The sequence below is a fragment of the Brachyistius frenatus genome, unplaced genomic scaffold (genome assembly GCF_029030835.1).
Source record: "Brachyistius frenatus isolate BFR_SWC_R1_liver_20210118 unplaced genomic scaffold, ASM2903083v1 Contig_75, whole genome shotgun sequence".
Lineage (NCBI taxonomy): Eukaryota > Metazoa > Chordata > Actinopteri > Embiotocidae > Brachyistius > Brachyistius frenatus.
This window is the reverse complement of record NW_027210674.1, coordinates 2,033,992-2,050,139: the sequence shown is the minus strand read 5'-3', so window position 1 is coordinate 2,050,139 and position 16,148 is coordinate 2,033,992. Positions and strand designations below refer to the sequence as shown.

Genomic DNA, 16,148 nt, shown 5'->3' with positions numbered 1-16,148 from the left:
ACACACGTACGACACCTCCAGGTACTTGTAAGTGTTGACGCAGGAGTCCTCAAACACTGAGCTGCTGGCTCTCATGGTGCAGCTCTCTTTCAAGTTACACCTGTGGATGCAACGACATGAGAGCATGTGAGCATTGGAGCAAATTAAATCTGGGCTCAGCTTTAACTATTAAAATGTTTTAAAACGACTAATAAAGTTTATAAATGGTTAATTTAAAATGAACAAAGACCAGGCAACTGTACCTTTCAGCAACTTTTTTAGTGGGGTTCGAACAATTGACGTTGGTGATCTGCTCTTTAGGCTTCTTAAAGGAGCAAGTGGTCTCATCGCGACGTCCAAAATCAGCACCTAAGACAGATATCACGAGGCCATCGCCTATCGACGATAGAAGGAAATGCTCTGATAATGCTGTTTTGAAAGGATTAAACAATCAGGTCAATGCAAAATGTGACCTTACCGCACTTCAGGTGTGCCATCGAGTGCTCACAGGTTATGAGGTGAGCTGTCAAAGCAACATGAATCACATTAGATGGAGCTTTTTTGAAACACATCTGAATCTATGTCTCCATGTTTGGTGCAGACATGCGACTGACTTGCTGGGATGCAGATGTAGGTGGTCTCCAGGTATTTAAAAGTGTCGCTGCAGGGGTCCGTTGGAAAGATGCTTTTGTTTAGTTCACAGACCTTCTTGCCATTACACCTGCAGGGAGAACACAAAGACCAACAGGAAAATTACATCTTTCTTTCTTCTACTCATGGCTTTATCTCAAGACATAATTGGCATGTTCACAACAAATACAACAAAACTTAATCCCACAACTTCTTATTTATTGGGACAACATGACAAACTGTAACCAAAATAATGCTTGAAATTGTATTCATGTCCACTTGATGAATAGAATTCTTCTTTTGGTCTCAACCAACTGCTTAGAGTCCTAACCAGCTGTCTGCTGCTAAATGCTCCAGTGTTTTCACCAGCTTGTCTCTAACAGGTACTGTGTCATGTGTCACAGCTTTTTCTCTGAAAACAGCTGCTGGCTCTCACAATCGCACAATCAATGAGCTGAAACTTTAGCCACGTTGCCACTAAAAGTTCCTAGAACCAAGTTTTGAGGACGAAGGTCTGGGAACTTTCCAAGGAACTGAAAGGTCCTTCAGCTCTTGGTTATCTGTGTTTCCACCGTAGTCTAAAGCCCTCGACACTAAGCAGAGCTTCTTGAAACTGGTCAGCATGTTTCAGTCCAGAATGCCTTGATCGTCTTGAGATTTCATTATCGTTCATTAAAGACTCGAGGCACCCTGAGCCAGATGCAGATAAGCAGCCCTAAAACAGAGCCGAACCTCCTCCACGTTTCACAGCAGGTATTCTTTTCACGGAAAGCTTCATTTTTTTTGTCTGTAAACATCGAGCTGATGTGACTTTCCAGCAGCTCCATTTTGTCTCATCTTTCCAGACAGCATTTTCCCAGAATCATCATATGCATTTGACCTCATTCCTGGCTATTTTTTATGTTTTTCTTTCAAAAGTGAAGTCTTCCACTGTCACTCAAAAAGTGACACATAATGCCATAAAAATGGATAGCGAGCCCTTGAAATTCAGCTTATACTTACTTGGAAGTTTTTGTTGTTTCTTTGTCTGCCATTACCACCATCCTGTTCAATCTGGGGTGGATTTTCCTTTTCTTGCATCCAGGCAGTTTGACTATTATCACCTCATGGAACTTAAACTTGTTAACATTATTTGCAACTGTCATCACAGCAACATTAAGCTGTTTGGTCTTAAAGCCAATAATTTGAACATGCTTGTCTGTAATTTTCTTTGTGATGTCCTCAGACAGCTCTCTCCTCTGTTTCCTCTGGTCCATGTTTGTTGTGGTGCACATGATGATATCAAACAGCAGAATGACTTTTCTCCATTTAAATAGGCAGAATGATTGATTACAAGTTGAAGAAATGTGTGATGCTAATTAAAGAAATGATTTGGTTTGAGATTTCACTTTAATCCAGTTATTTATAACATTTTGTACGCTTACTGTCCTTGGTCCTGGGCCATTTTACAATGATATTTGTAAAATCAGCAATAGTTTATCTCTTTTGCTTCATTTTATGACATATTAAAGGCTTCAGATACACGAGAGAATTGATCTTGATTTATCACTTTTGAGGAGTAATGAAACACTGTTTCAGTGACTAAGGGAACCAACAAACTCTTACCTCTTTGTGCTGAAAGAAAGTAGTGCAAAAGCACATCAACCTGGTGACATTCACCACTAAGAAATGCAGGCAGGCTTATTCTTCCACATGTGTACCTTGTCTGGATGATGTCACCAGCACCTTCCAGTGAGCATGCAGTATTGGCGAGCTCTGCGTCAGTTTTCCCTCCGCTGCAGGTCTCGCCGTTTGCTCGTCCGTACAGTGCCGTCTGCACTCTGATGACTCCGGTTTCTGTTGCACACCACAGAAAGAGACACTCAGAAAAGAAGCACAAAATCAAGGCTGCATCACCAACCGAGCAAAAGCAGGCAACTGCCCACAAAATCCTGGGTTTAGGGACAACGTGGCAGATTTATCAACTTTTTTATTGGAAAGCAGAATATTTAATTCATAGTTTTAATGCATGACTGTAATGGACCTCTTAGTTAACACTCACTGGTCCAGATATGGGTATTTTGAATGATAACAGCCCTTTCTGAATCAATTATAAGATATCAATACCACAACAGTAGTTCATTACTTTTTAATTATAGAAAACTACTTTTGCAGCAAGAGTCAGTAAACAAAGGGTTTCTAAGCTTTTAGTTTATTTTTAGTAAAAAAAAAAAAGTGGCTGTATGTTAAAGAGGTTGAAGAAATGTAAAAGAATAATTAATATAGATATATTTCCCTCAGAAATATAGAGAAGTAAAAATATAATAAGTAAATACCTAGAAACTATACTTATGTAAAGCACAAATTACATCCCATCACTTATTTCTCCCTGTGTTTATATGTTACTTATTTGCAGGAGGAACTACATTTCCCCACACAATGTACTCTGTGACATTTTGAAGTTATACTGTATTTTTTATGAAGGGACTAAAATTGAGTAGGGGATTTAAAAACTGAAATGACCCATTCAGAGCAAATCCCAGCTAGTGTGGTAAAAACACAACACTTGATCCTTCCTTCAGCTCAGGCGGTGGACATGGGTTCCACAGGTGGTAGTTATCTCTGCACCTATGAAACACATATGAAAGTATTAGTTAAACATAAAGGCAGATGTGTAAAAAATGTAAGAATGCAGTTACACACAGAGGTTTACCTGTGCTTACAAGCAGACAGGTTGCTGCCAACACTGAAAAAGAAAAAGTACTTTCAAGTTATGTAATAATCCAATATAAAAAGATCTAATGAGTTTTTAAATGAATCCATTCATTTACACTGTTCTTGTAATACAGGGACCTTCTGAAAGCATTTAATTTACCAGTTTACTTACAGAGTGTGCTGCTGAGGTAAAGCATGGCTTCAGACTGGTGGTGGTTGACACAGACCCTCAGTATTTATTACTGTGGCTCAAGGACAGAATGTGATGATCACTGAAAACAAATATGGCCTGATGGCTCCTGTTCAGCTGGGTGCCGTTGACCCGGGACGTCCCTGAAATTATATAATTTATTCAAACATTTCAAAATCCAAATTACTACTTTGATTGAACAAACTGATCATTTTTATACTACACTTTTCATTTCGTCCCATGTATCCATCTTCAGGTTTTTATGCTTTTACTTCAGAAATGTAAGTGATTTGCAGAGTGTAATATTAAAACTGCATTATTTACATTTTATTTGTGCAACCATCTATAAAAAGGGGGAATATTGTAAATGTTCAGCAGAAATAGAATATTAATAAGCAAAAATGCGGGAGTCTTTAGCTGGTAAACGCTCCAATATGCTCACCAGCCAGTGTCCGCCTGTATCTGTTGGGCTGGTGGTGTACAGGAGCTTTTTTAAAAAAATTTTTTTTTTTTTTTTTTAATGAAAAACAGCTGTCTGCTGCTGTTGGAAACCAGGCTGACGATTGGACAGTTCAGTTGTAAAACCAAAACAATGAGCTCAAAGATGATAAAACACCGGTGGGACCTGCAGAGTTTGTTCCTATTAATGACTCGAGGGTTACCAATCAAAGGTCTGCTCAATCTGACCTCAGGTTTTGGTGAGGAACTAGTCTGTACTATATCTAGTGGAGTTTAAATCGGGGTGATTGCTTTATTTTTGTCTTTGTGATGTAATCAACACAGAAAACGTGATGACATGTTTTAATATTTATTTGCAGAAAGCCTGTAGGGCTGCAAGCAATAACTATTTTTATTATTAAAACATCTGATGGTCATTTTTTTAAATAAGTGATTTGGTGTATTTTGGCTACATGATTGGCGGACACGGCAGGAAACTGTCGAGAAGCGAACACAAAGGCAGGAAGCAGAATACATTTGGATGAAAACAGATGACTCACTACAAAATACACCAGAAAAGTAAAACATGAAAACATACATGAACAAAGGGGTGAGTGATTTCAAAATAAAATAGGAAATAAGTACAAAATAAAACAGGAATACAACAATTTAGGAGAAACAAACCATTTTTTTTTTTAAAAAGGCCCAACTTTTCTAAACTAAAGGAGCTGCAATGAATCATTAACACACAAATCTGTTTGATACGTTATTGTGCATACGGTGAATTAAAAAATGGCAAGGTTTAAGCTTTGTTGAATTTTTCTCTTTCGCCGTGATATTTGGCAGGTTGGACTCCCTACAGGGAAACCATGAAGTTCTCTTTACAGTTCATTCGTCCTGAGATTCTCTCTCATCCAGGAGCTTTAACATTCCACCACTATGTCAACATTTGGGAGACAAGATAACTGAGGACAGACAAAGTCAAGAACTTTGATCGATGTGTTCTCTCATATGCAGTTTTGTTCATTCCAGTTAATATCCAGGAAGTCACACCGCTGAAAGCTTTGGAGTCAGTGACCCTCAGCAGGACCTCCACCGGGTAGTGGTCACTCACATCCAGTGCCTGAAAGAAAAACACAGAAAGACAAGTCAGCATTTATAGAACTGAGTTTGGGTTTGGTTTGGGATTTTTTTTTTTTTGTGTGTGTGTGTGTATATTTTTAGATCAGTTTGTCATTTTTTTAATTTTTTTTTTTTACATTTACATCTTTACAATTCAGTTGTCTTCCCAGTTATGTTTAGATGTCACATAATTACCGGTTGAAATATGTTTAAAGAAGTGACACACGCATGAACTGCATGAAAGTCAGCAGGCGTGGATGATGGTGGATCATGTGTGTACACATCCAGACTCCCAGCTGTGATCAGTTCAAGGCAACAAAAGAACTTTTGTTAAGGTCAGAGACCGATGGTATTTTTGGCTAAACGTTAATAAAGACTTTGAGTTTCAGGTCACTGAGGTGTTTCAGTGTTGAATCAGAGCACAAAACATAATATGAGTCATTCGGCTGCTTTGCATTTTTTCTCCGTTCAGGACTGCCTTCTGCTGACGTCGAGACACGCTCAAAAAATGTGGCTGTATGCGCTCAAACTCTGAGTCTTGTTTTTTGATTAGTTTCTCTTGTTTGAATTTGCCGATCAAATCACTCTGCAACAACGCAGAGGAGGTCGGCCATGTCATGGGATAAGACGAAGAGGGACTGAAAAAGAGGCGTTCAAGAACCATTGTCAAAACAATATAAAGAGAACACAGCCCTGTTAATAGTTCTGTCATCACTCAACATGAGTTGAGCTGAATGTAGATTTAGTTTGAGGTTTTGGGGACATTTTACTGCAGTCATTTGTGATCTACATCTTCTTGATTTGTTTTTGTTGCTTGAGCATTAAAATCAAAACTGTCCAGTCTCAATTCAAGTTAAATTGAAGAACTTGTATTTATAGTTTGACAGTAACCAGTGTTGAGTTCTGTTGTGAGGTTTAGATGTTTTCACACTGTTCAGCTTTTTGTTCCAGTTGAAAACATTTGTTAGAAAATGAATCAAAGAGAAAATTAAATGTAATAAGTTTTTGATGAAGTAATTAAAATAGTTACATTAGTTATTGCATTTTAACTAACTATTACATTCAAAAAGTTACCTTGCCAACCCCACATGTATTTGTGTGTGTGTGATAAAGAGATGGAGAGATGGGCTCCAATAGTTTTGTCCATATAAGGGGGGAGGAATGTGGAGAGAAAGCAGCTATGAATGACTGATCTCCCTCCCTCCCTCCTTCCCTCCTTCCCGCCCTCTTTCCTTCTGCCCTCTCTTTACCTCTCTTGCAAAATCTTCTGGATTTCTGTTGCTGCTTTTATGTGCACTCAAAGTGTGTATCAGTGCAAATGCGTGTTAGGTGTAGATCTACACTTGTACAGGGTCATACCTCAATAAACACACACACACACACACACACACACACACACACACACACACACACACACACACACACACACACACACACACACACACACACACACACACACACACACACACACACACACACACACACACACACACACAGGGCTGTTACCTGATCCTCTGTCATTTGGTACTCCATTTGGAAGTTGAATGGTTTGGCTGAAGAAGGAACAACTGCTCTGTTGAACGTCTCCCCGTTCACAACGATCCTGTCGGAACAACGGACCAAAACCACACATTATGTTTCTTCTGTGAAAGCATGTTAAAGAGTTATGGTCTCACAAGAATTAAAGACAAAGTAATCTTGCTGCAAATTAAATTCATTTCATCATATCAAATGCAGTCTCACTCGACCACAACAGGTTCCTTAACAATGAAATGTAAATGTGGGTCATAAAAACGGCGCTTGTAAAAACAATTTTGGCCATTTTGTTTTGCTTAAGGCACTTGGCCTCATTTTTTTAGAATACTGAAGCTCCATCCACTTTTATATACAGTCTGATTGTCCCACAACAACCATTATTTTAATCCTGGAACTGAAAACTTTTAATTTTGTCAATTACAAATTTGTCAATTAATTATTTGATTAATATGAAGCTTCAGGAAAAATTCTATGAAGGTTTACCAACTGTACGCACCTAACGCATTTATGCAGAGAAAGACAGACAAAATATGACGTGAGAATTAGAAAGTCTGCCAACTTTTGTTACGGTCATCATTGTTTTGCAAAATTTGCAAGTGTATCTTTTTGAAATTTCAGCTGACTAATTTGCCTTTAGGAACCTTTGAAGGTTCTGCCATGGAAACACAAATTTAAAAGAACCTTTTAGTTTCTTAGAAAGTTCGCAAACATTTGTCCAACGAAACCTTTTGGTTGACTGTAGGTGGAACTGCAGGTTTTGTGACGTGACCAGGCTGTGAGGAGTGTGAGTTCACCTGTCGTAGGAGCAGGACGTGCTCGATCGCACAGTGGTGTCAGTGTCATCTGATATGAGCCAAAAGAGGTCCTTCTCTGTAATCAGGCGAACGTACTTCCTGTTCTTCTTGGCGAGGTAGCCACAGTCGGCGTTGAAATCCCCGAGAAGCATCACGTTCTGCACACACATGCACACACCAACCATCATGGTGAGACTTAAAAAATATGAATTAATTGTTATTTTAAAAGCGCTGTGATTACCACGAACAAAATGAGACTTTACCTCAGTTCTCCACATCTTTTTCACACGTTGTAGAACATCATACAGTGCATCAAGCTCTTTAGTGGTGTTGCTTGGAGTGGTGTGCTGAGGTATGAGGACAAATTCCTTTATAGCTGGAGACATAGATAAGGGTCAGAGGGAGGGAGGAAGGACGCAGGGAGATCTGTTCATATCCCAAAACATCAGCAGGCTTTTTCATGATCTTGGATGGTTTAGAAAACTGACCTGTCATGGGGGCTCTGAAGCGGACAACAAAAGGCTCTCTTGCAAAAGCATCCACGTCTCCATGGAGATCATCTGGGTACTGATACTGGCCAGTGACTGTCACTCTGTCAGCCCTGCACACATGCAGATACAGAGAGTAGACACAAACATTACCGTCTGCGCTCAGTCTTAACATTTAGGTGTGTGGAGATGTAAAGTGGCACACACAGTTCAGCTCACCTGTAAACAAACACATACTGCTCCTGGTAGTCCGACCTGCCCAGTCGCTCACTGGCCAAAGATTTATACTCATGCCGAGTGTCGTACCTGAATATTGAAGAGATACAGACAGACAAGTGGGAGAAGCTATTAATATTAGTGTGAAAAGAGGGACTTGTTTTCTGTGTGTGTGTGTGTGTGTGTGTGTGTGTGTGTGTGTGTGTGTGTGTGTGTGTGTGTGTGTGTGTGTGTGTGTGTGTGTGTGTGTGTGTGTGTGTGTGTGTGTGTGTGTGTGTGTGTGTGTGTGTTGTGTGTGTGTGTGGACTTAAGCCTGAGTCCACACCAACCTGTCACTGTGGAGACCAAAATTAGATTTGAAATTAAAACCAATTAAAACTTGGTTTGATGGTTAAAGGTTACAGTTACGTTTAGGTCGGGGTTACGTTAAGGGTTAAGGTTAGACATTTGGCAGTGATGGTTACGGTTAGGGTAAAGAACGAGGGAATGCATTACATCAATTGACAGTGAAACTGCAGTGCTTGTCTTGCAAGGATAATCATCGATCCTGCTGGCCTCAACCAGAACTCGTTGTGTCTGTTTGCTGCAATAACAGTTCAGGTCTTACTGTCGATGTCCCATCAGCCTTCACAGACCCCCCCTTGGTGGAGGGGGGTGAGCAAATACCAACCGACACCTCGAAACAGGGCCAAAAGTGGACTGGGTAAGAGACCCTCAGCTATTCAGAGACAAAAGAGGGTGCACTGAAAATGTTCTGATTGCCAAATAGACTATAAGGAAAAAAAGGGGAACAAATGGTAAAATTCTTGTGTTAAACAGCCATTCGTGGGGAAGCACCTTCTGTTTGGAAGCAAAAATCAAGTCCCCACGCTGTAAATCGTTAAAATTGACCATAAAGACTTAAGGATCGATCTAAGATCAAGGTAAGATGAGTTTTTGGAAATGGTTGGTAGAGGTAAGCGTCCGGAGAAAATGAATGTCAAGTCCTTCAAGGTGACGTAAACACAACATGAACATAGATCACCCTTGAACACGGTCGAGCAGCAGCGGTATAGCTTTTTCTTTAATGTCTCTCACTTCCTGAAGCAAACACACGTCACAGCGAGTGATGATCTGAAACAAACAAAACAGACATGAACGTTGCATGTTAGGAATAAGGATGCTAACTCTGTGATTTGCTCTGAGTACCGTGCTAGTGAGCCGAGGATGTATTAGATGAGCTGAATACGGTGCTGCCACTCAGCAGTATTGCAACTCTTAAAATCCACTGCAGCCCAAAAAGCATTCGATACCATAATTAACCACATTTTTCCTGTCTTGTAGCCCAGTAACAACATTATTGTAGCCTGTAATTACAGAACAGAGGATCAGTAATTTGAAAGTAGCCCGTCATTTATTTCCAAGTCCATTTTCAGCACAAAGTTATTACCCCTTTACTCCCTCGTCCCTCGTCCTTTTACCACCCAACGAGTATTTCATTGTTACCCTTTATATACAGTAAAGTAAAGTAAATGCAATTTAAGGGCTTTATTGAAAATGTGTTAAACATGAAAACTTTGCAGCTAAATGGTCTGTACTTGTATAGTGCTTTATCACCTTTCGGTCTCAAAGTACTTTAACATAGTTTTCCTATTCACACACTAATAAGACAGATCACCATGCAAAGTGCTGCCATCAGGAATACATTCACACACCGATGGTACACCATTGGGGACAATTTAGGGTTCAGTGTCTTGCTCAAGGACACGTGGACAGGAGGAGCTGGGGATTGAACCACCAACCTTCTGATTAGTGTGCAACCCACTCTACCGTCTGAGGCACAGCCTCCCAAAAACCCATCTCAGTGTTCGTCTTACCCTGGCGAGAGTTTGCATGACATCGCTCTTCTTGGACTTGGAGTCCCCGAAGTGATGCAGGTTGAAGGCACAGATTCTAAAATCTGAACGCCCGTGAACATCACTCACACCGGCGAGGAAGAAGAGCAGGAGGAGCGAAGACGACCTCATAGTCCAGAGCTGCGAGAGAAGGTAATCAGAAGTGAGAAGACAAAAAGGACAATCAGACTAAATGACATATTTACTGTTTAAAGGAAGAGAAAAGTTCCTGTTTAACAGGCCGAGGGGCTTCATTTTAACCAATCAGCATGTGCCGAAACCAGACTAACATACTCGTGTCAGCCATTTTTAAATTTGCTTTAAGTACCTTGAGGAGGTGCCGAGCATTTTTCTGCCCTGAGCGCTGAGTTGAAAAACATTAACACTGCGCTCGTCACTGCCACCAGCCGTCCAATCGTAGTGAAGGAGGGGCGGGACAAACTTTCCTAACCACATATACTGGTCACTGATTGGTCCACCCTTCAGAGTGGCGAGCGAACGCTAATACTCGCCGAGTTGCCGGACTTTATTCACAGAGAAGAAAACTGAAGCTGTGAGCGGACGTCTTTTTATGAAGTTCAGTGATAAATAAAAACTTTTCATGGCATTACTTTTTAAAGGATCCCCGCTATTATTTTTGTGCCACAGTAATATAAGTGTATAACAAGAATTGATGAGTACAGGTTATATTCAACAACTATGTCATTTTACTATGTAAAATGCTGTGCTGGCAAACACTTAAATGACAATTCTAACAACACAGTTATTGACCAGTTATTGTTGTGAAAGGGTGTTAAGATATCCCATTTAAAGTCTGTTTAAACCCACTTTCAGCTTCGAAAGATTTATGAAAATGTCTTCTCCATCCAGGCAACACTGGCAGTCTCAAACCTTTCAACACTGACACATCAAACCTGGACAGGACAGGTGTAAATCCTCTGACTGCTTAAAACGGTCAAAAATGTTTGCACCAGCTGCCGCTGTGTAATCCTTATGTAACCCCCGTGCAGCTGTTGCTTTAGAGACCGTGCAGAATAGACAGAAAAGGGAGGAATTATCAAATCTCATCCAGGTTCAATGAGGAGACTGGTTCATCAATCACTCGTCTGACTGCTGCACAGACAAGAAGTATCCACCCCGAATTACACTTACAACAACAGGTTTAATGAGAACACAATGTAATAACAATACTACAACAAATTAATAGTTACACACATCAAAAAGTGTCCAAGCAGGTAATATGAAAATCAAAAACCTCTGAGATCTCAGGAATAAATGAAATTGAAAAAAAGTATAAAAGAAAGAGTTGAGTTCTCAAATGTCCTAACTTCAATAAACTCACCAGGATATCAAATGTTCAAAGTTCGAAGGATCTGTTGGCGAAACTGCAGCTCTTCAATGGCTCGTCGTTCAACATTCAATTTAAAGTTGTTGACTTTTCTTTAGCGGAATCTGATTCATCTTTTCCTGCTCACAACTCCTACCATACCGAAGCACAGACGACGGAAAAACAAACATCCTCTATTGAGACATGGATGATCACTTCTATCCATCTCATGCATGGAGTAACAAAGATGATATATTAAGGAAAAGATTGACTCTCCTAGCACTTCTCTGTGTACAGAGGAAAACGGCCATGTGACAACCTGTCGACAGTAAGGGGACAGTAACATAGTTCCAAAACAATAATTAAGATCCCAGATTGAATTATTCTGGTTACACTTACACTAATTCAGCTTTTAATTTCAGCAAACTTGCAACACAAATATAAGAAGCACACAGTCGACCCATGAAAGCTTTGTGACTCAATGTTTAAAAGTAGGTTGTGCAACAGTTATGGAGTCACCAGATCAATGAATCATGTTTGTCGGGCGTAAACATTAACTGCAAAAAAAACTCCGAATCTGTTATTTATAATCAGGACTGAGTCATCCTGTTTCCTGACTGACTCAACATTAACAGTTGCGCTTCCTGTTTTACAGAATATGAGCCTGAATTATAATCTTAGAAGGTCAGTTATGGACTCTGCAAATGAATGTTCTTATTAGGACACTTAATCAAATAATTATCGTCTTGTTGAGAGTGAGAGGAGGAGTTTTGTGCTTTTTCTGCAGGTATAGATAGATAGATAGATTAATACTTTATTAATCCCTCAGAAGGACATTTTTAAAGGTATTGTATCTTTGGTTCTGAGTTGCGTGTTTCTCATCTGCGGTTGTACAGGCTCCGCCCACTAACCCACTGTTTATTGTTTGTTGTCTCTATGATAAGCAGCGGAGGAAGCCAGAGTGATTACTGATGGTAAAGATGTTGCTCCTGATGGAAAGTACAGCTAAACAAAACCTTCAATATTGTTTAGGTCGAGGTGGATAAGTGTAACGTTCAACTGTTGAAACCTCAAATGTTTCAGCTTTGACTGCAATAATTCATTTTGAATGCAACTTTTAAATTAGAAGTATGTTGTGCAATTGTTAATGTTTCATTTTCACTTTTTATATTGTAAAGAAAGAAATGCTGCTTTTCATTTCCCTCAGGAAACTCGTGCAAGTTCAACTGATGAATCTGTTGGAGAAAATAACTAATAGAAAGTGGAAGATCAGTAGGAGCTGACATATTCAAATATTGAACAGTGAAAAAGACACGTTGAATCGAAAAGATGACAAGAACAAATAAACTACAAAGACTTTCAAGGCTGTAAAAAACTCCCACCAGCTGTGGGTGCCAGAAGAATTTTGTAAGAAAATACGTGCGTAGACAACTTTACATAACCAATTTTACATTTTACAGTTTAAAGAATACATTTTAAACCCGTAAATACAACAGGGCTTTGCTGCTAAATTAGCATGAGCATGCTGCTCCTAAACAAATTATTGAATTTTAGTTGTTCTGTAATCTGTTAATTCTACAAAATAATATTTAACACTACTCCATTCTTTTTCTATTTACACTTTTTGATGATGCAATTGACTGTTAATTTCCTGGACATTTTTTTAAAAGAGGTACATTTTTAATTTGAGTTTACAGCGATTTGATTTTAGGCTCTTCTGTCTCTACAAGGTGGATTTTTATTGTTTTACTGTTTTTATATGATAATTGTTCTGACACTTCTTTGTTTGTCGGAATTGAAAAGGCCTTTATAATTATGACAAAATGTTGTTTATGCAGCTGTACATAGCCACCATATTCAATGTTTTAAAAATGAAATCAGTTTTCTCAGAACTTTCAGCAAGAAAGTAAATAAGTGTATTTCTCAGAGTTATACGATTTATTTGAAGTTAACACAAGTCACGGTGAGATAAAATTTTAGAAACAAAAGTATAAGTAACAACTTTTGTTGGCCTTCGAGCTGTTTGGTCAGTTGATAGGAACAGCTGCTCATATCTCCTAAAAATAGCATTCAGAGTCATGTGAGTAAAGTGATGGTTTTTCAGCTGTGATCATTTTTCTGTGATCATTAAGTTATTTTCATGGTCATGTCTAAAGTCAATGCAGCAGTCTCAAACCCCTGACATGAGAACAGAGACCTGCAGCTGCTCTGCTCAGACTCGCTGGTTCAGGGCCTGACGTCATGGTAAACATGGGGAACTTGAGGGTTTTCTTGCTGCCGGTTACCACTTCTGTTTTGTACCAGCACACTTGATAGATTAACTAAACACTCTGCATTATGTTTCTGTGAAGTGGAGGAGACGTGTGCTGCTGTGAGTTCTGTCAGTCCGCTTGACTCTTCTAAAGATCTGTTAAAACACTTCTGAGCTTCATCCCCTTTTTAACAACAGACACAATCAGCAGGAGAGTTTTGCTTGTGCAATGTGTAGATCTCTATCTCCTTCTCACGCTATGGTCATAAAAAAGAAAAAACAGAGACACACTCACACACAGGTCAGGTTACACTCCTCAGTAACACTGTTGTTCCTTGGCTCAGTCTTTTAAAGAATAAGTGTACAAGTCAAACTGAAGCAGCAGCAACTTACCAGCGTTTGTATTTCTTGGACTTGTGGAGTGTTTGTTTTTGAACCGCCTCCTCTCAAGTGAAACTCAAAGCTGCCACTGACACTGAGCTTCCTGTGGGAGGGACAAGAGGAGGTCTTAAGTGCAGGCTGAAGTGCTGTGCTGGGGGAAAAAAGTGTTTTTACTAAAACTCATCCATGCCTTTGTTACTTCCAGGCTAGATTATTGTAATTCCTTGCTGTTAGGATGTCCAAATTACTCATTAAAAACCCTGCAGCTGATCCAAAATGCTGCAGCAAGAGTACTGATGGGATTTATCAAGAGAGATCATATTTCTCCAGTTTTAGCTTCTCTTCACTGGCTTCCTGTGAAATCAAGAATAGAATTTAAAATTCTCTTGATGACTTACAAAGCCCTACATGACCAGGCTCCATCATATCTTAGAGATCTTATAGAACCATATGATCCTAGCAGAGCACTTCTCTCTCAGTACGCTGGTCTACTTGTGGTTCCTAGAGTTTATAGAAGTAGAATGGGAGGCAGAGCTTCAGTTTTCAGGCTCCTCCCCTGTGGAACCAGTTCCCAGTTTGTGTTCGAGGGGCAGAAACCCTCTCTAGCTTTAAGATTAGACTCAAAATGTTCCTTTTTGATAAAGCCTATAGTTAGGGCTGGCTCAGGTAGACCTGAACCAACCCTTAGTTATGCTGTTATAAGCCGAGGCTGCTGGGGGACCTCGTTGCATGCTGAGCTTCTTTTCTTTCCTCCTACTCTTTAACTGACTCATACCTCACCATCTTTTTCTCTCCCATAGTTTCTTCTTATTATTATTTTTTGTCTCCATTCAGTTCCCTCGCTCACATAGTTTCTGTTCTTTCTTTTGCAGATGTCCCGTCATGGAGCTGCATGTCTCTGCCCTGCGCTTGTCATCTCCACCAACAGTTCTTCTCTTCAATCTCTACATCTTTGCGAAAAACAATAGGGCTTTCGCACGGTGCTCGGTGCTCCGCCCAAAATATAGCATCTTAAAAAAGGTGACCTACATGAAGTTCAGTTGATCTTGGTGTGTAACTGAAAGTAAACAGCACAGAATTGTAAAGGCCCCTCCCTCTTTGGATCCTGACCAATCACAGGCGGCTGTCCCACACTGTTCACTGTCATTGGTACAGGGATGACTTACAGGTCTCATAACTTATCTAAATACAGCAATAACAAGAATCAACACTTCAACATTTAACTGAACATCTCACCCAGGCCGTTGCAATATTTTGTAGCTTAATTACCTTGTAAAACATGTTCTTCAGATGCATTATATTTACTCTCCCTTCAGTAAAAATCCAGAACTAATGAATATGTCATTATTTCAGTGTGGAGGCTTCAGGTTGCACTTGTGGAAGTTATTATTAGTTTGGCTCCCAACATATAAAAGAACGGAAAAGTTTAGGTTTCATCAAAAGCACAATTTGTCCACCACACATCACTCAATATCATCTTGATTGAATATCCCCTGTTTTATAAACCTTTGTCTTTGGTCCACATTTGTTAAATTATTGAACTCTTGAAGTAGATGTTTTGAGTCTAAACTCACAAAATGTATTCTGGAAAGTCTTCCTGTATGTTTCTGTTTCTGTCTTCAAGCTTTGTTCAGCTGAATCCTGCTGTTTGTAAGTGTGGACTGAGTGTGGACTGAGTGTGGACTGTGCATTTTATATTTTATATTTATATTTTTTATTTTATTGCTTTTCTATTATATTATTCTATTCTATTATTATTTTATTCTATTGTTTCTATTATTGCTCCTGTATGTATGCTGCTGTGGCGAAAAAATTTCCCCTCGGGTATTAATAAAGTATATACCACCTACCTACCTACCTGACATCTGGATGGAAAATGACTTTCACCAGTAGAGGGTTGTTGTTAAAATGTTGAGGGACAAAAGGTCAATATATATGATTAACAATTTTTTTATTTTCTATTTATTTATTACATATGAATTATTTATTTTAATTTATTTCGATAATATAATTTAGATTTTATAATATTAATTAATGTGAATAGTATAAGATGATTGAAGGTCACGTTTCACCTTATGAATGAGACGTATTTTTCTTGTTCAAATTAATAATCTGTTTCATTCATGAATGTATTGACACTTTTAGACTTGTCAGACAGTGTGTGAATCATTTCTGTTTGAGCTCTGCCATGAATCAGTGTCACTTTTATAAATGAGCTTGTGTTTGCT

At 39.2% G+C, this 16,148-nt stretch overlaps 2 protein-coding genes across 2 annotated transcripts; both read right to left on the bottom strand.

The window, feature by feature from the left end:
* Positions 1–6: 6 nt before the first annotated feature.
* On the bottom strand, positions 7–3,538 carry LOC138626592 (L-rhamnose-binding lectin SML-like; the record flags this gene model as incomplete). Its single annotated transcript, XM_069708331.1, has 8 exons — positions 3,476–3,538; positions 3,302–3,334; positions 3,170–3,216; positions 2,310–2,449; positions 594–700; positions 458–502; positions 243–375; positions 7–100 (listed from the first exon to the last, which is right to left on the bottom strand). Coding segments are annotated over exons 1-8 (624 nt in total), but the record flags the coding sequence as incomplete, so codon positions are not given.
* Positions 3,539–4,285: 747 nt separating this feature from the next.
* Positions 4,286–14,012, bottom strand: dnase1l1 (deoxyribonuclease I-like 1). Its single transcript, XM_069708465.1, has 9 exons — positions 13,933–14,012; positions 9,944–10,102; positions 9,112–9,200; positions 8,091–8,177; positions 7,872–7,984; positions 7,647–7,759; positions 7,384–7,541; positions 6,560–6,656; positions 4,286–5,054 (listed from the first exon to the last, which is right to left on the bottom strand). Exons 2-9 carry the CDS (start codon positions 10,091–10,093, stop codon positions 4,869–4,871), a joined length of 993 nt encoding a protein of 330 aa, XP_069564566.1. The 5' UTR covers positions 10,094–10,102; positions 13,933–14,012; the 3' UTR covers positions 4,286–4,868.
* Positions 14,013–16,148: the final 2,136 nt, after the last annotated feature.